This window comes from Miscanthus floridulus, chromosome 1 (assembly GCF_019320115.1).
Source record: "Miscanthus floridulus cultivar M001 chromosome 1, ASM1932011v1, whole genome shotgun sequence".
NCBI lineage: Eukaryota > Viridiplantae > Streptophyta > Magnoliopsida > Poales > Poaceae > Miscanthus > Miscanthus floridulus.
In genome coordinates, this window is record NC_089580.1 from 28970402 (window position 1) to 28986010 (window position 15609).

Consider the following 15609-nt stretch of genomic DNA (forward strand, 5'->3'; position numbering starts at 1 on the left):
CGAGGGCGTCCGATTTCCTAACGCCGAGCAGCGTCACTGCGTCAGACAAAGGGAGATGCACTTGATCGCCCATTATTATTCTCTGCGGGCGGCGGAGGGGCCTCAACCACCACCACACACCACCGCACGCGTCCAGCGTCCACGACCGCACCAAACCGTCATGTGAAACGCGCTTGCTTTGCTTTGCTTTGCTTGCTCACTGTGCTCGTCCTCGACCCAGGAGAAAATGCCTCGGCACGGCAGACGGCACCAGCTGTCCCGCAGTCGCGGCGACGTGCGGTGCATGGGCATGACGAAGGTAGGGCGACTTGGCAAGGGTCAAGCGTTGCCACCTGACTCTCGGCTACTCACAGCTCAGCTCCAGAGGAGCCCACCTGACCTAAGGATGAGTGTGCCTTTCTTAAAAAAAAAATGGACTACTACTACCGTATAGAGTTTTAAATAGCTTCACACTTGATGCCTGGCAGCTGAAGACAAACGTTCCATTTTTCCTAGTCCAGACTTCGCCCACACATTTCTTGACCATGAGATCAGTTGGCCAGGTGTAGCAAGCACATTGTTGTCTTCTAGAAGTATTCGGTAAAACGTCAGTGTTACAGAAGCTTCTCTTTGCTTGACATTTGCTTCGAGGCTAAGGGAAAAAAACGCCCAGCAAATTTTACATGTCCAGTCAGAGAAAAAGTATGTTCTGCCCGACAGAAAGAACCAGTTCGACCAGCTGCTGGAACCTTGATCCACAATGATTATGGGCATATGGAGGAGACACAGATCTTCCACTCATGTGACTGCGCTCGACAACTCCCAACTTTCCCCAGCGTCAAGCGGGGGGACAGGTACAACAAACACACATGGACAAGCTATCTGGATCTACTCTCAATTTCACAAGTAGAGCAAGAGATCAGCAGCGTCCAGCAGCATTTACCAGGACGTCTTCTAATCCAGTGGCACTTCTGTTTGCCTTCAACAATCGTACAGGCGAACAAGTGTGTGCTGTTACATCCTTGAGACAGATCCACACATGTGCACTAAAAATTTGTTACAAAAGAATGGAGGGGAGCCTCGAAGAGCCCCGACGCAAATTTTACAGGCCGAGGAAACTGTATCTACACCTCCGAGGCGGAGGAGGGTTCCTCTTCACGTGTGGATATCATCATATGCCGTGCAGCCAGGACAGATCAGGGAAGGCACAGCTGCACAATGCATATCTTTCGAATCTCAGCCAAGGGCTGCTGCCACGTCCATGGCAGTGAGCCAGTAACACATCCCCCGCCCCCCCACAGCACTTCCATGGTGACTCACCGTTTTCCACACCTATCAATTTCTGTTTTACACATTTTACTGGACCTGCTCGCCTATGAGGTCAAGGCCTACTAACAAGAAGGAGATGCCCTGGAACAGGAGGAAGTAGAAGTGTATACCCTGCTTCGAGAGCAAGCTTCGGGCGGCTGCGGTTAGGAGCAGCATCGAGAGCGCGAGCTCCTTCTTGTATATCCGGTTGTGCTTCTTTTTCGCGTCCTTCTTCGATGCCAGCTGCTCCTTTGCGATCGCGTCGAGGTTCGGTGCAGAGCCTGTCTTTAGGTGCTTCAGCTCCTTGGGGGCCAGGGAAATGAGATCGCCCTCTGATGAGCGGCCTGATTTCTTGGTCACCACCCACTCGTATGCGCTTCCGAGCTGGAACAGACCGGAGATCATGGCGTTGAACTTTGTCACGGACATGGTGTTCTCGAAGAGCAGGTATGGGATGATGAAAGGGAATGACTTCGGAGAAGGTAGGATGTTGAGCAAGGACATCAGGGCAGGAATGTAGCACACGACCCAGTCAGGAAGCTCGGCTTCAGGCACAAACATCGTCATCGGGAGGATGATGCAGAAGAGCGTGAAGGAGTAGAAAGGTAATATGAGCTTTCGAAGCAGGAAAAAAAGGAAAATCAGGTTGGCTTTCTTCCAAAATGCAATCTGCAGCAAAGTGAAAGAAAGTGAACAGTAAATTAGAAGTCTGGAAGGTAAATTATGATCATAACAATAACTAAAAGATAACTGAGGAGCAAGCTAATAGAGTATCATATTATAGTCTACAAATAGAGGTAACCAAATGATGACAGCATCTTAAAAGTGCATCAACCTAAGTAGCACTGTGGAAAGGTACATAATGTAGAGTACAGGTTCTAAGCAATGAATTGGATGGATCCAGACACTCAGATCAAAAGCATCACACAAAACATCTAGCTTTTCATGCTTTTATTAGCATGTACATCATTGGAGCACAATCTGGGCACGGACAGACGTGTCCCATAGCCAAAGTAAATAAACCATTGCAAGGATGTATTTTATTAGCATAATGCGATCTTACTAAACATTATGTTAATTGAACAGGATACGCTGACGGCCAAGCATGCTAGTGGAGTTGCGGTTAAGCGAAGTTGTTAAAGAAGCAACAATAACACCTTAAAATTCAAGATATACACCAAAGAAACATGTAAACCGGGATTGCAGTGACTGATAATTCGTTGTAATCATTACTGCTACAGATATTAATCGAATAGTCGCAAATAGAATCCAATGTTACATCATAGCACCAAAACATAAACCATATTTGTGCTGACAACTACAGTTCCTTTAAATCATAATAACTACTATAGATATCGTAAATTCCTTGCCAAAAAGGACATCATTAAATTTCCTCTTTAACGGCACAACTTGAATTATTAAGTAGTGGCTAAGGGATAAGGTAGATTCAAAGAGCATTGCAATACCTTGCATTTGATGATGTCTGGTAAACAAAGCCTGAATAGCTGCATTGGACCGGAATGCCACCGATGCTGCTGCTTCCTGTAAGCCTCATAAGACTCGGGCAATTCGCACTGGCACTGTCCACAATACGACAAAAACTAGGTCAACTGAGGAAAACATAAACATGAGCAAACACCAATTGGAAGATTTTCATATCAGAGTAGTACCTCAACATCATTCAGGAATATAAACTTCCAGCCATGGAGATGTGCCCTAACAGCAATGTCCATATCCTCCACGGTTGTCCGTTCCATCCATCCACCCGAGTCCTCCAATGCCTTGATCCTCCACACCCCAGCAGTGCCATTGAACCCAAAGAAGTTTAAGAACACTCCATTCACCTGCTGTTCCACCTCAAAGTGGAAGCAAAGATTAATATACTGCAACCGAGTCAGCAGGTTCTCATCCTTATTCACAAAGGACCATCTTGCTTGCACTAGCCCAAGTTCATCATTGTCCTGCAATGGTCCATTTGAAGAATCAGACTTAGAATCCTAAAAAGGAAGACAAACAATCAAAAGTAAATTCCCCTCAATTCACCTTGAAATGTGGCACAGTGCGCTTCAGAAAGTCAGGATGAGGCTGAAAGTCTGCGTCAAAGATTGCGACAAATTCGTAATCCTTCACATAGCTGCAGCTCATGGCTGACTTGAGGTTTCCAGCCTTGTAACCATCCCTCAACACACGGTGCCTATACACAATCCGGGCACCTTGCTGTTGCCATTTGGCCACCTCTTCTCTAATCAGAGTCTGTGTCAGTGGGTCATCGGAGTCATCCAACACCTGAACCAAGAAGTTGGATTTCGGCCAGTCAAGGTTGCACACGGCCGCAATTGATTGTTGATACACCTGAACAAACCCAACAACAAACCAATTGTCAAAAGACTGAAAGGTTGGTGACCAGAATTGCGTAGTATTTAGAGCGAGAAAGACAACACCAACCTCCTTCTCGTTGCACATTGGTATCTGGACAAGTACCATGGGGTAGTACCCGGCATCCGGGTCCTCCACATCAGGCAATGCAAGGGGCTTGGGCTTGATGCGCTTGATGTGGATGTAGAAGCAGCCAAGGCACTGGATGAGGCGGTCGGCGCTCTGGATGAGGAACAGCACGACGCAGGCGTCGGTGAGGAACTGTATCCCCGGCGCAACGTAGGTGGCGCGGAAGCGCAACCAAGAGGCGTAGAGCGACTCGAGGCCGATGACGGGGAGGGCGAGAGCGGAGGCGGCGAGGTTCCAGCCGTTGAAGTATGCGGCGACCTCGACGGCCAGGAGGAGCAGGGAGACGACGAGGAAGGCCTTGATGAAGGCGTAGAACCTGGAGCGCACCACGGGGCTCTCGCCGGTGGCGGCCACCACGCCGGCCTCGGCGTCGGTCCTCCCCGCGGCCACCCTGCGCCTGGCCGCGCCGCCTAGCGCGACGGCAGCGGAGGCCAGCGAGGCGAGGCACCCGGCGGCGCGGTGCGCCTTGAGGAGCAGCACCCACCTGATCTGCTTGGCGTTCTTGGTGCGGCCCCCCTTGCGGCGGCCGCCGGCGGCCAAGATGTCCTCGTCGTCGTCCTCCGGCGAGGAGATCTCGGAGATGGACCAGTTGGGGTTCTCCATCTTGACCACCACCGGCGTGCCCCGGTAGGCGTCGCCGCCGGCCTTGCCGCCCCACAAGCCGCTCCACGGCGCCATCAATGGCCGGTCCAAGAAGCCCGCCGCTTCCCCCGGCCTAGGCCACGCCTGTCGTTCTCTCCCCTCCCAGAATTGCCGCTCAATCCGCCACACGCTAATCCTGGGCTTCCCTTCCTTTTGGCCCCGCCAGCTCCACTCCAATGCCAATCCCTCTTCTCACAGGAAAATCCCCAAAGTTTACTAGTACTAGTGCTACTCCGCAGAAGCTCCGCTCCACTTCCGTTTGAGAGTGAGCTTTATGAAGATGAGGCGAAGAGGAGGGCAGAGGTGGGAGCTGATGCTGCTGAGGCTGAGCGGAGGGAAGGCGACGAAGGACAACAGCTCAACACGTCTGGGGAGAGAGAAAGCCGAGAGAGGAAGCCCCCAATATTTTACGAGATGTTCGTTCTCTTGTCCTTCCGCATCTGTGGTCTTCCGCGGCGCGTTGTTTTGATTTGAGGGGCGCGTTTAGATGAAAAAAAAAGGTTGGCCTGCTGTAGAACTTTCGTTTGTATTTGACAGTTAATGTTTAATTATGAATTAATTAGGTTTAAAAGTTTCGTCTCACGATTTCTAATCCAACTATGTAATTAGTTTTTTTCGTCTACATTTAGTACTCCATACATATACCGCAAGATTCAATGTGATAGGAACTACGTAAAAATTTTTGGGAACTAAATCGGCCCTGAGTATTCCTACTTCTGGCCTTGGTTTGGTAAGGCTTTTAATTTGGGAGTTAATTACGCGTTTTCTGTTGGTTAAACATGGCAGGGGGAGAAGGGCAAAAGAGGAAACATCATTATAACCTTTCATCAGATATGTATTTTTTTTTTCACATTTCACACTTGCCTTGCCTACCTGTACCCGTTTGAATCAACTTCTTTTGTCGCCAGAATTCATGAGAAATTGCGAAATTAGGATCTCGCAGATTTCGTTGGTCTTCTTGGCCAATCTGTTTTTGGTATGGATATTCTCGTCTTAAGTTTTGTTCTGTATTTGGCTGTAGTTGTTGTCATTTTCCTTTTTCCCCCCTGACTATGTGGTGCAAGCTAGCTGGGCCCTCTTTTCTCTCTTTAGCACAAGAGAGGAACAATATGCAGGAGGCACCCTTTGGGCCATGCAATTGTGGAAAGCATTCCCTATTTAAAAAATGTAAGAAAGCTGCTGTATATAAGAACGCAAAAGTTTCTATGCGACCCGTCACGATAGAGCGCGACAACGCGGCCCCGCGTCTCCCTCTCCCACGCGCCCGTGCCTGTGCCAAAGAGAAAGAAGAAGTTGGCGGTGCTTAGGGTTCCGGTGACGACGAGGTTAGGGTTTCCATCTCCGACGACCTTAGAAGGAGGTTCAGGGGGAGACAGGCACGACACGGCAGTGGTGGTGGGTTAAGGGCAGCAAACAAGGCGATGGGAGGACAATCGGTTGGGCAGGGCCAGCGATGAGGGTGGCATGACGGAGCTCGCCGGCGCCCTGCCCTGGGATTAGGGTGGGCGGGGTCGAGGGACAGAGGCGGGTTGAGGGTGGCGCGGCGAGGCGGCTCGCTGTCGGCTACCAGTGGTGGGGGCGAGGGCGGGTGCGGGGGCAGGGGCGAGGCGAAGCTGCGGGGGAGATAGGGTGCGTCGAGAGGTTGAAGACGGGTCGCGTGCTCCCTGAACACGTGACCCGCCGCGCGTTAACTATGTCCATATACGAAGCCCCTTCCACACCCAATCGAATGGGAAATTCCACTATATTAGTAACTGACACGAATCGAGCCCCCAAAAAGACACGTTTTATCTAAAAATGTATGCTTAATTAGAATCCTATACGTTTCCTCTAAGAGTGCAATTAAAGGGGTTCCTTCCATTTCTAGTAAAAAATATCGAACTACTGTTGGTTTCGGTTGGGGCTGAACTGTGAGTTTCAGAGCTCTCATGCTCCAAAACACTACACTCGGCGGAGGATTCAACGGTGGGGCGGGGCTCGAGCCCTCCGCCGATACCGGAGCCCTCGAGCCCCCATGAATTTTTAGGCAAAGTTATATCGTGTAGGTAGGGCTAGGACTTAAGATCGAGCGGCAATCAGGTATGTTGCTGTCGCACTTTTGTTTAGCCCCCTAAAATTTTTCCTAGATCCGTCAATGACTCTACATTGATTACGTGTTTGGTTTAACTTCGTCTTGAGAGGATGTCAAGTAATTAACTACTTGGGTACGACCAAAAAAAAACTACTTGGGCGAGGTCCTTGCTGGAAAAAGCGAGCCAAGGAGCCGTAACTCTTGACCGGCCTCCCCGTGAATAGATAGAGGCCAACAGCTAAAACGGAGCTTGCCGAACCAACGGCGGAGATGGCCACCGACGCGGCTCTTTCAAACTGAGCCGTCCGATGTCTCTGCCCTTTTCCTCCTGCCGGCGTCACTCCCTGGCTGGCTAGCTCCCATCTCAGGCGAAGGAAAGCGACGCGGAGGAGCGCAGAAAAGGGGAGGAAAGCGAGGGCCGAGGGCGGAGGAGGTGTCGGACGCGGGCCCCGCCTCGGGACACAGAGACGGGCGTGCGGGGCCCGTTTGAGCGGGGCACGGTCCGTGGTCCCACGCGGGGTCGCGGGTGCGTTCCCGTGCTGCCGTGCCGTGCTCTGCGTCACCTGGCTCGCCCGCCGCAGCGCTGCTATTCAATTCCGCTGCTCCTGAGAACTGCGCGTAGCGCAGATGGCAGAAGCCGGTGGTTGGCTTGCTGCCCGCCACCGTTCGAACCATGGGTTCGACGTTGGCGTCTCACCGGCGTTTCCCAGCACTGCCTAGGCTGTGTCCGGGCTTTCCAGCAGCCTCACACGACTTCGAATATTTCTCAGTCATGTGCAGCCTCTTTGTACAGTTGTAGGTTTAGCTTGCGCACTAGATATGTGTGCGTGTGTGTGGTGCTGCGTGAGTTCAGTTTCTTGGAGTGTCGAGGCATAAAAGTCCACCCGATCGGCTCCGCTGTGTTCCAGTCCAGGTCGCCCCGAACCGTGCTCGTGCCGTGCGAGCCAGTCCCCTGTCCCGACCCCGAGCTTTGCTTGCTTGGCTAGTTCCAGCTAGCTAGTCCGCACAGGCAGGGGCGGTGAATTGCACAATCTGCACACTGCAAAGCACTGCATCGCGTCGCGGGCGAAAGCAGATCAGCTCGGCCGGGTTGGCATTCTGCTGGCACGCGTACTACTATTACGTGCAGCGACCGCGCGCCGCCTGCTTGATGCGGTGGTGCCTGGCTGCCTGCCACTGGCGAGAGGAGGAGTACGTGGCCGCGTGAACGTAAACACGTGCAGTAGCGGTAATAATATATTAATACCGCCTGTATGTATGCTGCTACAGGCTGCAGCAATAAGCCAGTAATGAGACAGGTATAAATTGCTGGAGCAACGAAAGCACAGATGCACGTACGCTCTCTCGCTCTAACCAGGGTAAGCACGCGTGGTCCACCGGTGTACCGCTGGTTAGTGAAGGTGCCGCAATGGCGCGCGGACGGCAGCTGTCGGTCGGTCAATAACCATAAGCGTTGCCACTCTTCTTCGGAGATGCATGGACGACCAGCCTTGCAGGCTGCTGGCTGAGTATAGTCGTACTCTCTCCATCACAAATTACAAGACATTTGACTTTTTTTACATTAAATTTGATTACTTATTTTATTAAAAAAATTATGTAAAATATCATTTTTTATATCGTGGCTTGCTGTATTAATAAAAGTTTTTTAAGAATGACTTAAATTTAACTATGTTTGTATAAATTTTTTTAATAAGACGAGTGATCAAATTTGAGGTCAAAAAAAAATTAAACATCTTTGTAATTTGGGATGGAGATAATATATCATGTTTTCACGCATAAAACTATTGTTTTTTTTACAAGAGCATAAGACTATTGTTTGACTGCGCGCAACAAATGCCAAGAACGTGAGCCCTGAAAGGAGGACCAGGTGGCTTCGGCGACGAATATTCGGTTGTTTTATAGTACGCGTACCGTCCAAACGTCAACGGCAGAGATTTCCTGCTCATCGAGAAGGCCACCCAATATTTCAATTTTTTTGGTCGACTTTTGATGCTACGTACTCCTAGTGCCGTTCGATTCCCCAGAAAGATTCCTTGCTTATCCTTCTCGATCCACATGCTTTAATAGTTATTTCAAACTTCTAAAAAGTGCACTATACAAAAAGAAGATTTTTCATCACATCAAATTTATGGTATATGCATGGAGTACTAAATGTAGACGAAATCAAAAACTAATTGCACAGTTTGCTTTAACTTTGCGAGACGAATCTTTTGAGTCTAATTAGTCAATGTTTGGACAATAATTCACAAATACAAACGAAATGCTACAATAGAGAATCTTCACTATGCAAAGTTTGTCTGCGCAAACTTTGCCCAACTAAACACGGTAGACTTGCTTCTGATCTTCCAGAAACCTTAACAAAGCCTTGCCCTCCCGTGCTCTGCCGTGCATCTGTTGATACTTGATCCTTATGGGGGGAAACAAGCAACCAGCAGGGGGTTTATAGCCAACCAACAATTCAAGAATTCGTCGCGACTTTTTTTTTTAAAAAAAAAGGAGAACATGACTCATGCAACGCAGCAACAAAAACCAAAAGATATTCTAAAAGACACCAGAACATTAAATTATTGCCTATCTTTAGCTCGTGCTTCAAGTCATCCATACAGGTTCCCCTCCTACTCTGGAATTTTCCTTCTCATCTACTTCTGTTCTTCCTCCTCCTCTAGATCTTCATACTCCACTTGCTACTCTTCATATCCCCTGACTCTCTTCTACTGCGAATTTTTTTAATTTAAACCTTTTTTCAAAACTAATTTTAAATCTAACATGTCCGATTTTTTTTAAACTAACACTTTTGGCCGCGCCTATTGCTCTGGCGTGGTCAAATGCCTGTGCCACGTCATGCATGGTGGCGCGGCACAGGGCTGACGTGGCGGCGACCAGGAGCGATGACCGCTGATGGGGCAGGGTCTGCCGCGCCACCCATCTCGGCGCGGCAGTGCCGCGCCAGGGGTCATGGCACGGCTGGGCCAAATAAAACCCCGCAGCCAGTCATGCCAGCCTGAGCAGCAAGCCTGCCCGCCACGCCCGCCGCCAACCCGGCGGTACCTGGACGGTTTAATCGGAATGCGTCGCGCCGATGGTGGGAGTTGTTGTAAGTATTGTTTGACGTAAAATGAATAGTGAATTTGTTTCTATATTTTGTTAAATTTTTTCAAGGCCGAATAGAGAAATTGATAAGGCAATTGATATTTTTTCCGTCTTTCATAATACGGTTAAACACCATGTTAACTAATCGATTACGAAAAATTGGATCGGATTGAAACGAATATTTTTTGAAAGCCGTTTTTTGAACTAGTTGCTACTTAATCTCGCAAGCAGTGATGTCGCGACGCATTGAAACGAATATGAAGCAAATAACATAAGTTGACAAGCTGCCACATAAGTTTGACTTAAGTTCGATATAACATAACCAAATAAGCCTACAAGTTTCGGACCCCAATAATAGTTCGACCTAACAAACTAAGACCCAGGAGTGTAAGGATTCCTCGGACGCTTATGTCTCTTCGGATTTGTTGGCAACACATTGGGAGTGTAGCCAACGTCGGTGTGGTCGCGTCACCGGTGCGTACGGCTCGTACCCTGCAAGTATGTGATATGCACGATTACTTAGAATTCTTTGTGATCGTTAGTTCATGTAGCCTACGTATTTAAAGAAACTATCTTTGTTAGTACCTGTGATGTTCCTTGGGTGCCAAGCGGGGCACCACCTAGCTGAGACATGTTGATCTTGTCCTGCGGCCAATCTTCCCACTCGTCATCGTCGTCGTCGTCGTCCTCGTCGTCCTCGATTGCAGGGTCCTTCCTAGCGCTATAATGTGGTGGTGTACGCACTGCAGAAGTGGCACCTATCACCGGCTGAGAAGAGCCGGCTGGCGTCCTCAAAGAGGCTGAAGACGTACCACCCGACTGCGCTAGGAGTGGCGGTTCCTCATAAGGAGTGTCCATGCAGCTCAACTTTTGAGCTAGCTTCCTGCAGCTCGTCTTCACCTTCTGCATAAATAGACGTTAAAGTTAGCGCATTTTACAAACGCATATACACTAAAGAAATAATTTTGGAACAGACTAGTTTATGTTTACCTCCACAAAAGCCTCAAGAACGCCTAGCCCCTGCCCTCTAGACTCGTGAAGCCGGTACGCTGCTTCGTTGGACAGTCTCGACAATTGTGTCGCCTGGGTTTAGAAACGCGGTTGAACATTTTTAGTATACATAATTAATACCAAATGGATAACAAATTGTACCATTCAAGTATCTTAACACGTATCTTTGTAGCAGGGCTCTCTGTAGCTGTGTGTCCTCTCTAGTGGCAACGTCGTACACATCTTCGATCATATCTTCCTCCGAGTTCTCGTCAATCGCCTCCTCAGTGTACGGGGGCTTGATATGTTTCCTCGTAGACCTGTGAAGCCAGCGCAGGTACTCGTCGAAGGTGTGCTGGTTGTGTGGAGGACCTGCATGGACCAGCTGCCGTTCCCTAGTCTCCTACAAGTGGATGTACGCGCTGTGTGTCACGCGCCAATCCTTGGTCTTGTACCACTTCCTGCGGTCAAACCTACAACAAAACGATGTTAGTTCTACCACACACACCTCTGGATTGTAGCTCTGTAATTAATAAGTAATGCACCCGTGCAATACTTGGTTGGTGGAGTAAAGCGGTGGTGGGCAGCCTGTCATTCTTCTAAACTGTCAGCAGACCCTGACGGGGTAGTGAATCTTGACCACGTGGAAGAAAATAAGAGGAACGTTGCAGTGATACTCCTCTGACTCGTTCCTAGTGACAGGACTGAGATAGTTCTGGAACTCTAGAGCATCCCAAGGACACCAATGCACCTGAACATTTCGTAATTGAGTTAGGCTATGATATAGTGTAGATCGAACAAGACATAGGTATGATAGTAAAAAGAGTGTAACCTAGTGCTGTGTCAGGATGTCGAGACCGTCTGTGTACTCCCTGTACTTGCGCCTCGCATTCCCTCTAACTAACTCTGATTTTGTCCAGATAAACAGAGCTGTAGGGAGTGTATCCTGCCCATTCCATTGCTGCATTGAGCACGATAATGAATTAGCCATTAATAAACTCATCATATGTAACCATATCGAAGAATATAATGAACCTAAGTACTTACCGATAAACCCATATTAAGGGACCTCCCAACGGGCCATCGTTCCCAACACCAAACCTGGAGTAGGTACGAGCAACCCCCAAGGTTCGCATACCCTGAGGTGCGACGGCATGCAACGCATAGCTATCGATACGTCCATGCCAGGATAGCGCTACCCCAGCTGTACGCCGCTATGTTCTCCCACGGCTGGCGTAGTATGTCAAGGAAGATCCAACTGATGGTGTTGCCCGAGGCGTCTGGAAAGAGGAAAGCACCAAGAGAGTGCCTGAGCCACACTCGAGCGAACCTGTCGATCTGAGCCTCCTCAGCCTGTGGGTCCAAGTAATCAAAGCGCTCCGTGATCCAGGACGACAAAACACCAGAAGTTTTCCTGAAATTTACCAAAGAAAATGAGACCCGATGGCTACAGGAAAGCGATGCAAATATTAAATAGGCTTGAATTTCTCACTTATTTTTCTTGGAAGCCTCATCGTCTGGTGGATCAAAGCCAGTAAACTGAGCCACCAGCTCCCTCTAGTGATCGTTGTCAACTATCCCTATCACTGCAACGTCAAGGTCATCTCGCCACAAGGTAGGTGGAACGTGTGGGTCTTAGGCCTCCACTCGTTATAATAATAGAACGACTGTTAGTTGCCTCAAATTTGTTATAAGAAAGTTTACGTACAAAGAATGCACTCGCACCTGTCTATAGCTGCGGTAAGTAGTGCTGGGTCAAGGGGCGGAAGACCGTGGTTGACAACATGGACAAGCTCGAGGAAGCGGCATGCCGTATGTACGGCGCGTAACGCTCGTCCCACTGATGCGCCTTGGTGTGCGTGCGAGGCCTCAAAGGAGGCAAGGCCACCTCTGCATCGTTGTCACTCAAGATGTGTGCTCGGTGCTGGTCGTTGTAACAGAACCGACCAATTATACGAAATTAAGTAAGAAAATCATCCGCCAGAGCAGACGATTTAGCAAACTTAAGCCCGTATAACCCGGTAGTTTGTGAAATCATGAAGGATTTCAAACCAACTCACATACCAGCCAAGATCGTAATAAGTTTAGCAGTCACCATCACATATTACATAAAAGTTCGCATCATAGATACATCAGAGTTTAAACATAGTTATTACAAAACGAGTTCAAATAGAAGTAGCGGAAGCCATTTGTTCAAAACCACACACTCACACGGAGTTCAAATACAGTGCCAGCTAATGATCATCTCCAACAAAAGCATCAGACGAGACATAAGGAATGACCATGCCCATGGTCCTAAGCATCACCCATCGTAGGATAAAGGCAGTTGATACAGTAGCCGTAATACATCTGCCCATCTACAACAAGTGGGAATAAAACCCTGAGTACGAGAAGGTACTCACCTAGACTTACCCGACATAACCAAAAATAAAGTGACACCAAGGATTATGAAGGGCTTTATAGTATGGTAGCTGACTCAATTGCAAAAAGAGGCATTTTTAGCATTTCAAGAACCTTTCCAAAAGCATTATTGTCAAGTTAATTATTATTAACCTGTCGACTAGATTTGCACCTATACTAAAGCAAGCATGTGATTAAGCAAATAAAGATAACAAATGATCATTAACAACTTCCATAATGTCATATTCATTATAACTGTCCAAATGTTCCATCAACATTACTACGATGAAGTCACTCAAGTCAAGTACTCACTATCCATGAGCGATGGTGATTTGAATCGATTCCTAACCAGCTGGTGATTTATTCCTTACACAAACCTCACTCACCCGCTAAAGTGAGGTATCGGTCACCGAGTCAACTATCCAGGAATCTCGAGTTTGCTAGGAACCACATGTACCCGGGGGTCGACCGACTGCTCTTTGGTCTTATCATCGCGCCTCCGTGTCCTACCACACCTGCTCTGGCACAGTGCGCTGTGGGCAATCTACTCGGCCCGAATAATCTCCTAGCTTCGTGGTCGAAAGGTACTTTATTCAGACAGCTAAATGTAAGGCATACGTTCAACATGACATGAGGCCCAACAACGGTCGGTCCTTAATCGACACAGACGAAAAGCACTACAGTTCAAAACTCTATAAGTCTTCGTCCGGTCTCAACTTCAAATTAACACTTAGTTATACCATGACTACATAGTTATCCAAGCAGATCCAGGTAACCACCTATAGCTCGTAGGTGACAGGAAATCACCTGACTTCTACCGGTCTAAGCTAGCTAAGCGTTGACTCGACTGCGGATACCAGGGTAACAAGGATATAGTATAACAAAGGTAGACAAGGTATAATGCAGCAACGGTTGCAAACAACTCCTGAACGTAATGCATCAATTAAAGTAAAGCATTTAATTAATAATTGCAAACCGAGGAGAATAATGCTCTGGGGCTTGCCTCTCTCGAAGGAGCTCGGGCGGTGATCGAGGCACTCTGGAAGTTCCTCAACGTCCTCCTCGTCTGCTTCGGTCACTTCCTGTGGCTACACCTCGAGCTGCTCCTCGGGCTCCTCGGGTATGTCGACTGGGTTCTCAGTTTGTGATCCTGTAGGATGCATGTGCGTAAGTGCTTATGCAAAAGGTACATCGAATGAAATAAACACAATGGATATGCTTGAATGCAAGGTAGTCAACATCATCCAAGAACATGTACTACAAGCACATGTCATCTACTGCATTCTCTTCTACTACTAATATGCTAAGTCAACACATCTCATTAAATGCTTCAAAGATACACCAAAGCTTCACTAATTTCTTAATCATACATAAAGCAACATTTGATTAAACCCTAATTAATAATAGGTTTGAATAGCAATATCTATTTTTATAGCTTAGAAAAATCTTAGAAAATTACCATAGCACAGTACTACCCTAAGTAGTCTACCATTAAATTTTGGGACAATTGGCCACAGGACATGCCAAATGAGCACCGACGGCTGGTAGACACCGCAAATGCGCCAATTTGCTGCCGGCCACTGTGTTTCCACTTTGAGTTGCCAGAAGACACCCTTACTACAATTTGCTGCTGGATATTGGAGGATTTTGTGCACCCTTACTACTCTGTGCAGAAGTTCATAGCAGCATATGCATTGGAGGCACAGCAGATGCACAAAATCCTCCAATAGCCAGCAGCAAATTGTAGTAAGGGTGTCTTCTGGCAACTCAAAGTGGAAACACAGTGGCCAGCAGCAAATTGGCGCATTTGCGGTGTCCACCAGCCATCGGTACTCATTTGGCATATCCTGTGGCCAATTGTTCCTTAAATTTTTATGGCATTTGGATAAGTGGAATAGCCTACACAAAAATAACAAGCTTGAACCTAATTATGAGCATGAAAATACTTTGTATTATGAAAAGTATCAAACAACAGATGTAATATTTTTCCTATGTTCTATACAGTAAATAATCATTGCACAAAAATTATCACATGCATGTTTTATACAAGTTTTGCTCTCTAGCAAAAATAACAAAAATCAGCCATTAAAGGCACTTGAACTACACCTCACAATTTTTCTACAGGACATGCATGGAATATATTTTTCCTAGGAAGTACATTACACAAGAAGAGTAACAAACTTGGAAGCATATTTTTCTGATACATATAGGTTTTACTACACATTTTACAAGATATCAGCAATATCAAGAATTAAATAAAGCTCTACAGAAAAGTATCTCAAAAATGACATGCAATATTTTTATCATGTAGATCTGGTGATAAGGAACACAACAAAATTTGTTTCAACAAATTTAGAGCCAAAATGAGTACACAAACATTTTCCAAGGTATTTAAATAGAAATCTAAAAAATCATTTCTTAAACCCTTTCCAAAAATCAGCCGACGAAAATGCTGGGTGCACCCAGAGCTGAACACGCGTGAATACACGCAGGGACAGACAAACGGGCCTGGGGTTCAGTGGGACACCACCTGTCAGCCGAACCAAAACAGAGGAGATCACCGGCGGCGAGAGCTCGCCGACGGTGAGGTCTTTGGTCCGGTGAAGGTGACCGGCGTGCTCCCC

The 15609-nt window shown here is 47.7% G+C and overlaps 1 protein-coding gene across 1 annotated transcript; it reads right to left on the bottom strand.

The window, feature by feature from the left end:
* Positions 1-675: 675 nt before the first annotated feature.
* Positions 676-4838, bottom strand: LOC136470627 (probable xyloglucan glycosyltransferase 9). The gene is made up of 5 exons (XM_066468420.1): positions 3733-4838; positions 3331-3639; positions 2958-3248; positions 2754-2867; positions 676-1956 (listed from the first exon to the last, which is right to left on the bottom strand). Exons 1-5 carry the CDS (start codon positions 4468-4470, stop codon positions 1336-1338), a joined length of 2073 nt encoding a protein of 690 aa, XP_066324517.1. The 5' UTR covers positions 4471-4838; the 3' UTR covers positions 676-1335.
* Positions 4839-15609: the final 10771 nt, after the last annotated feature.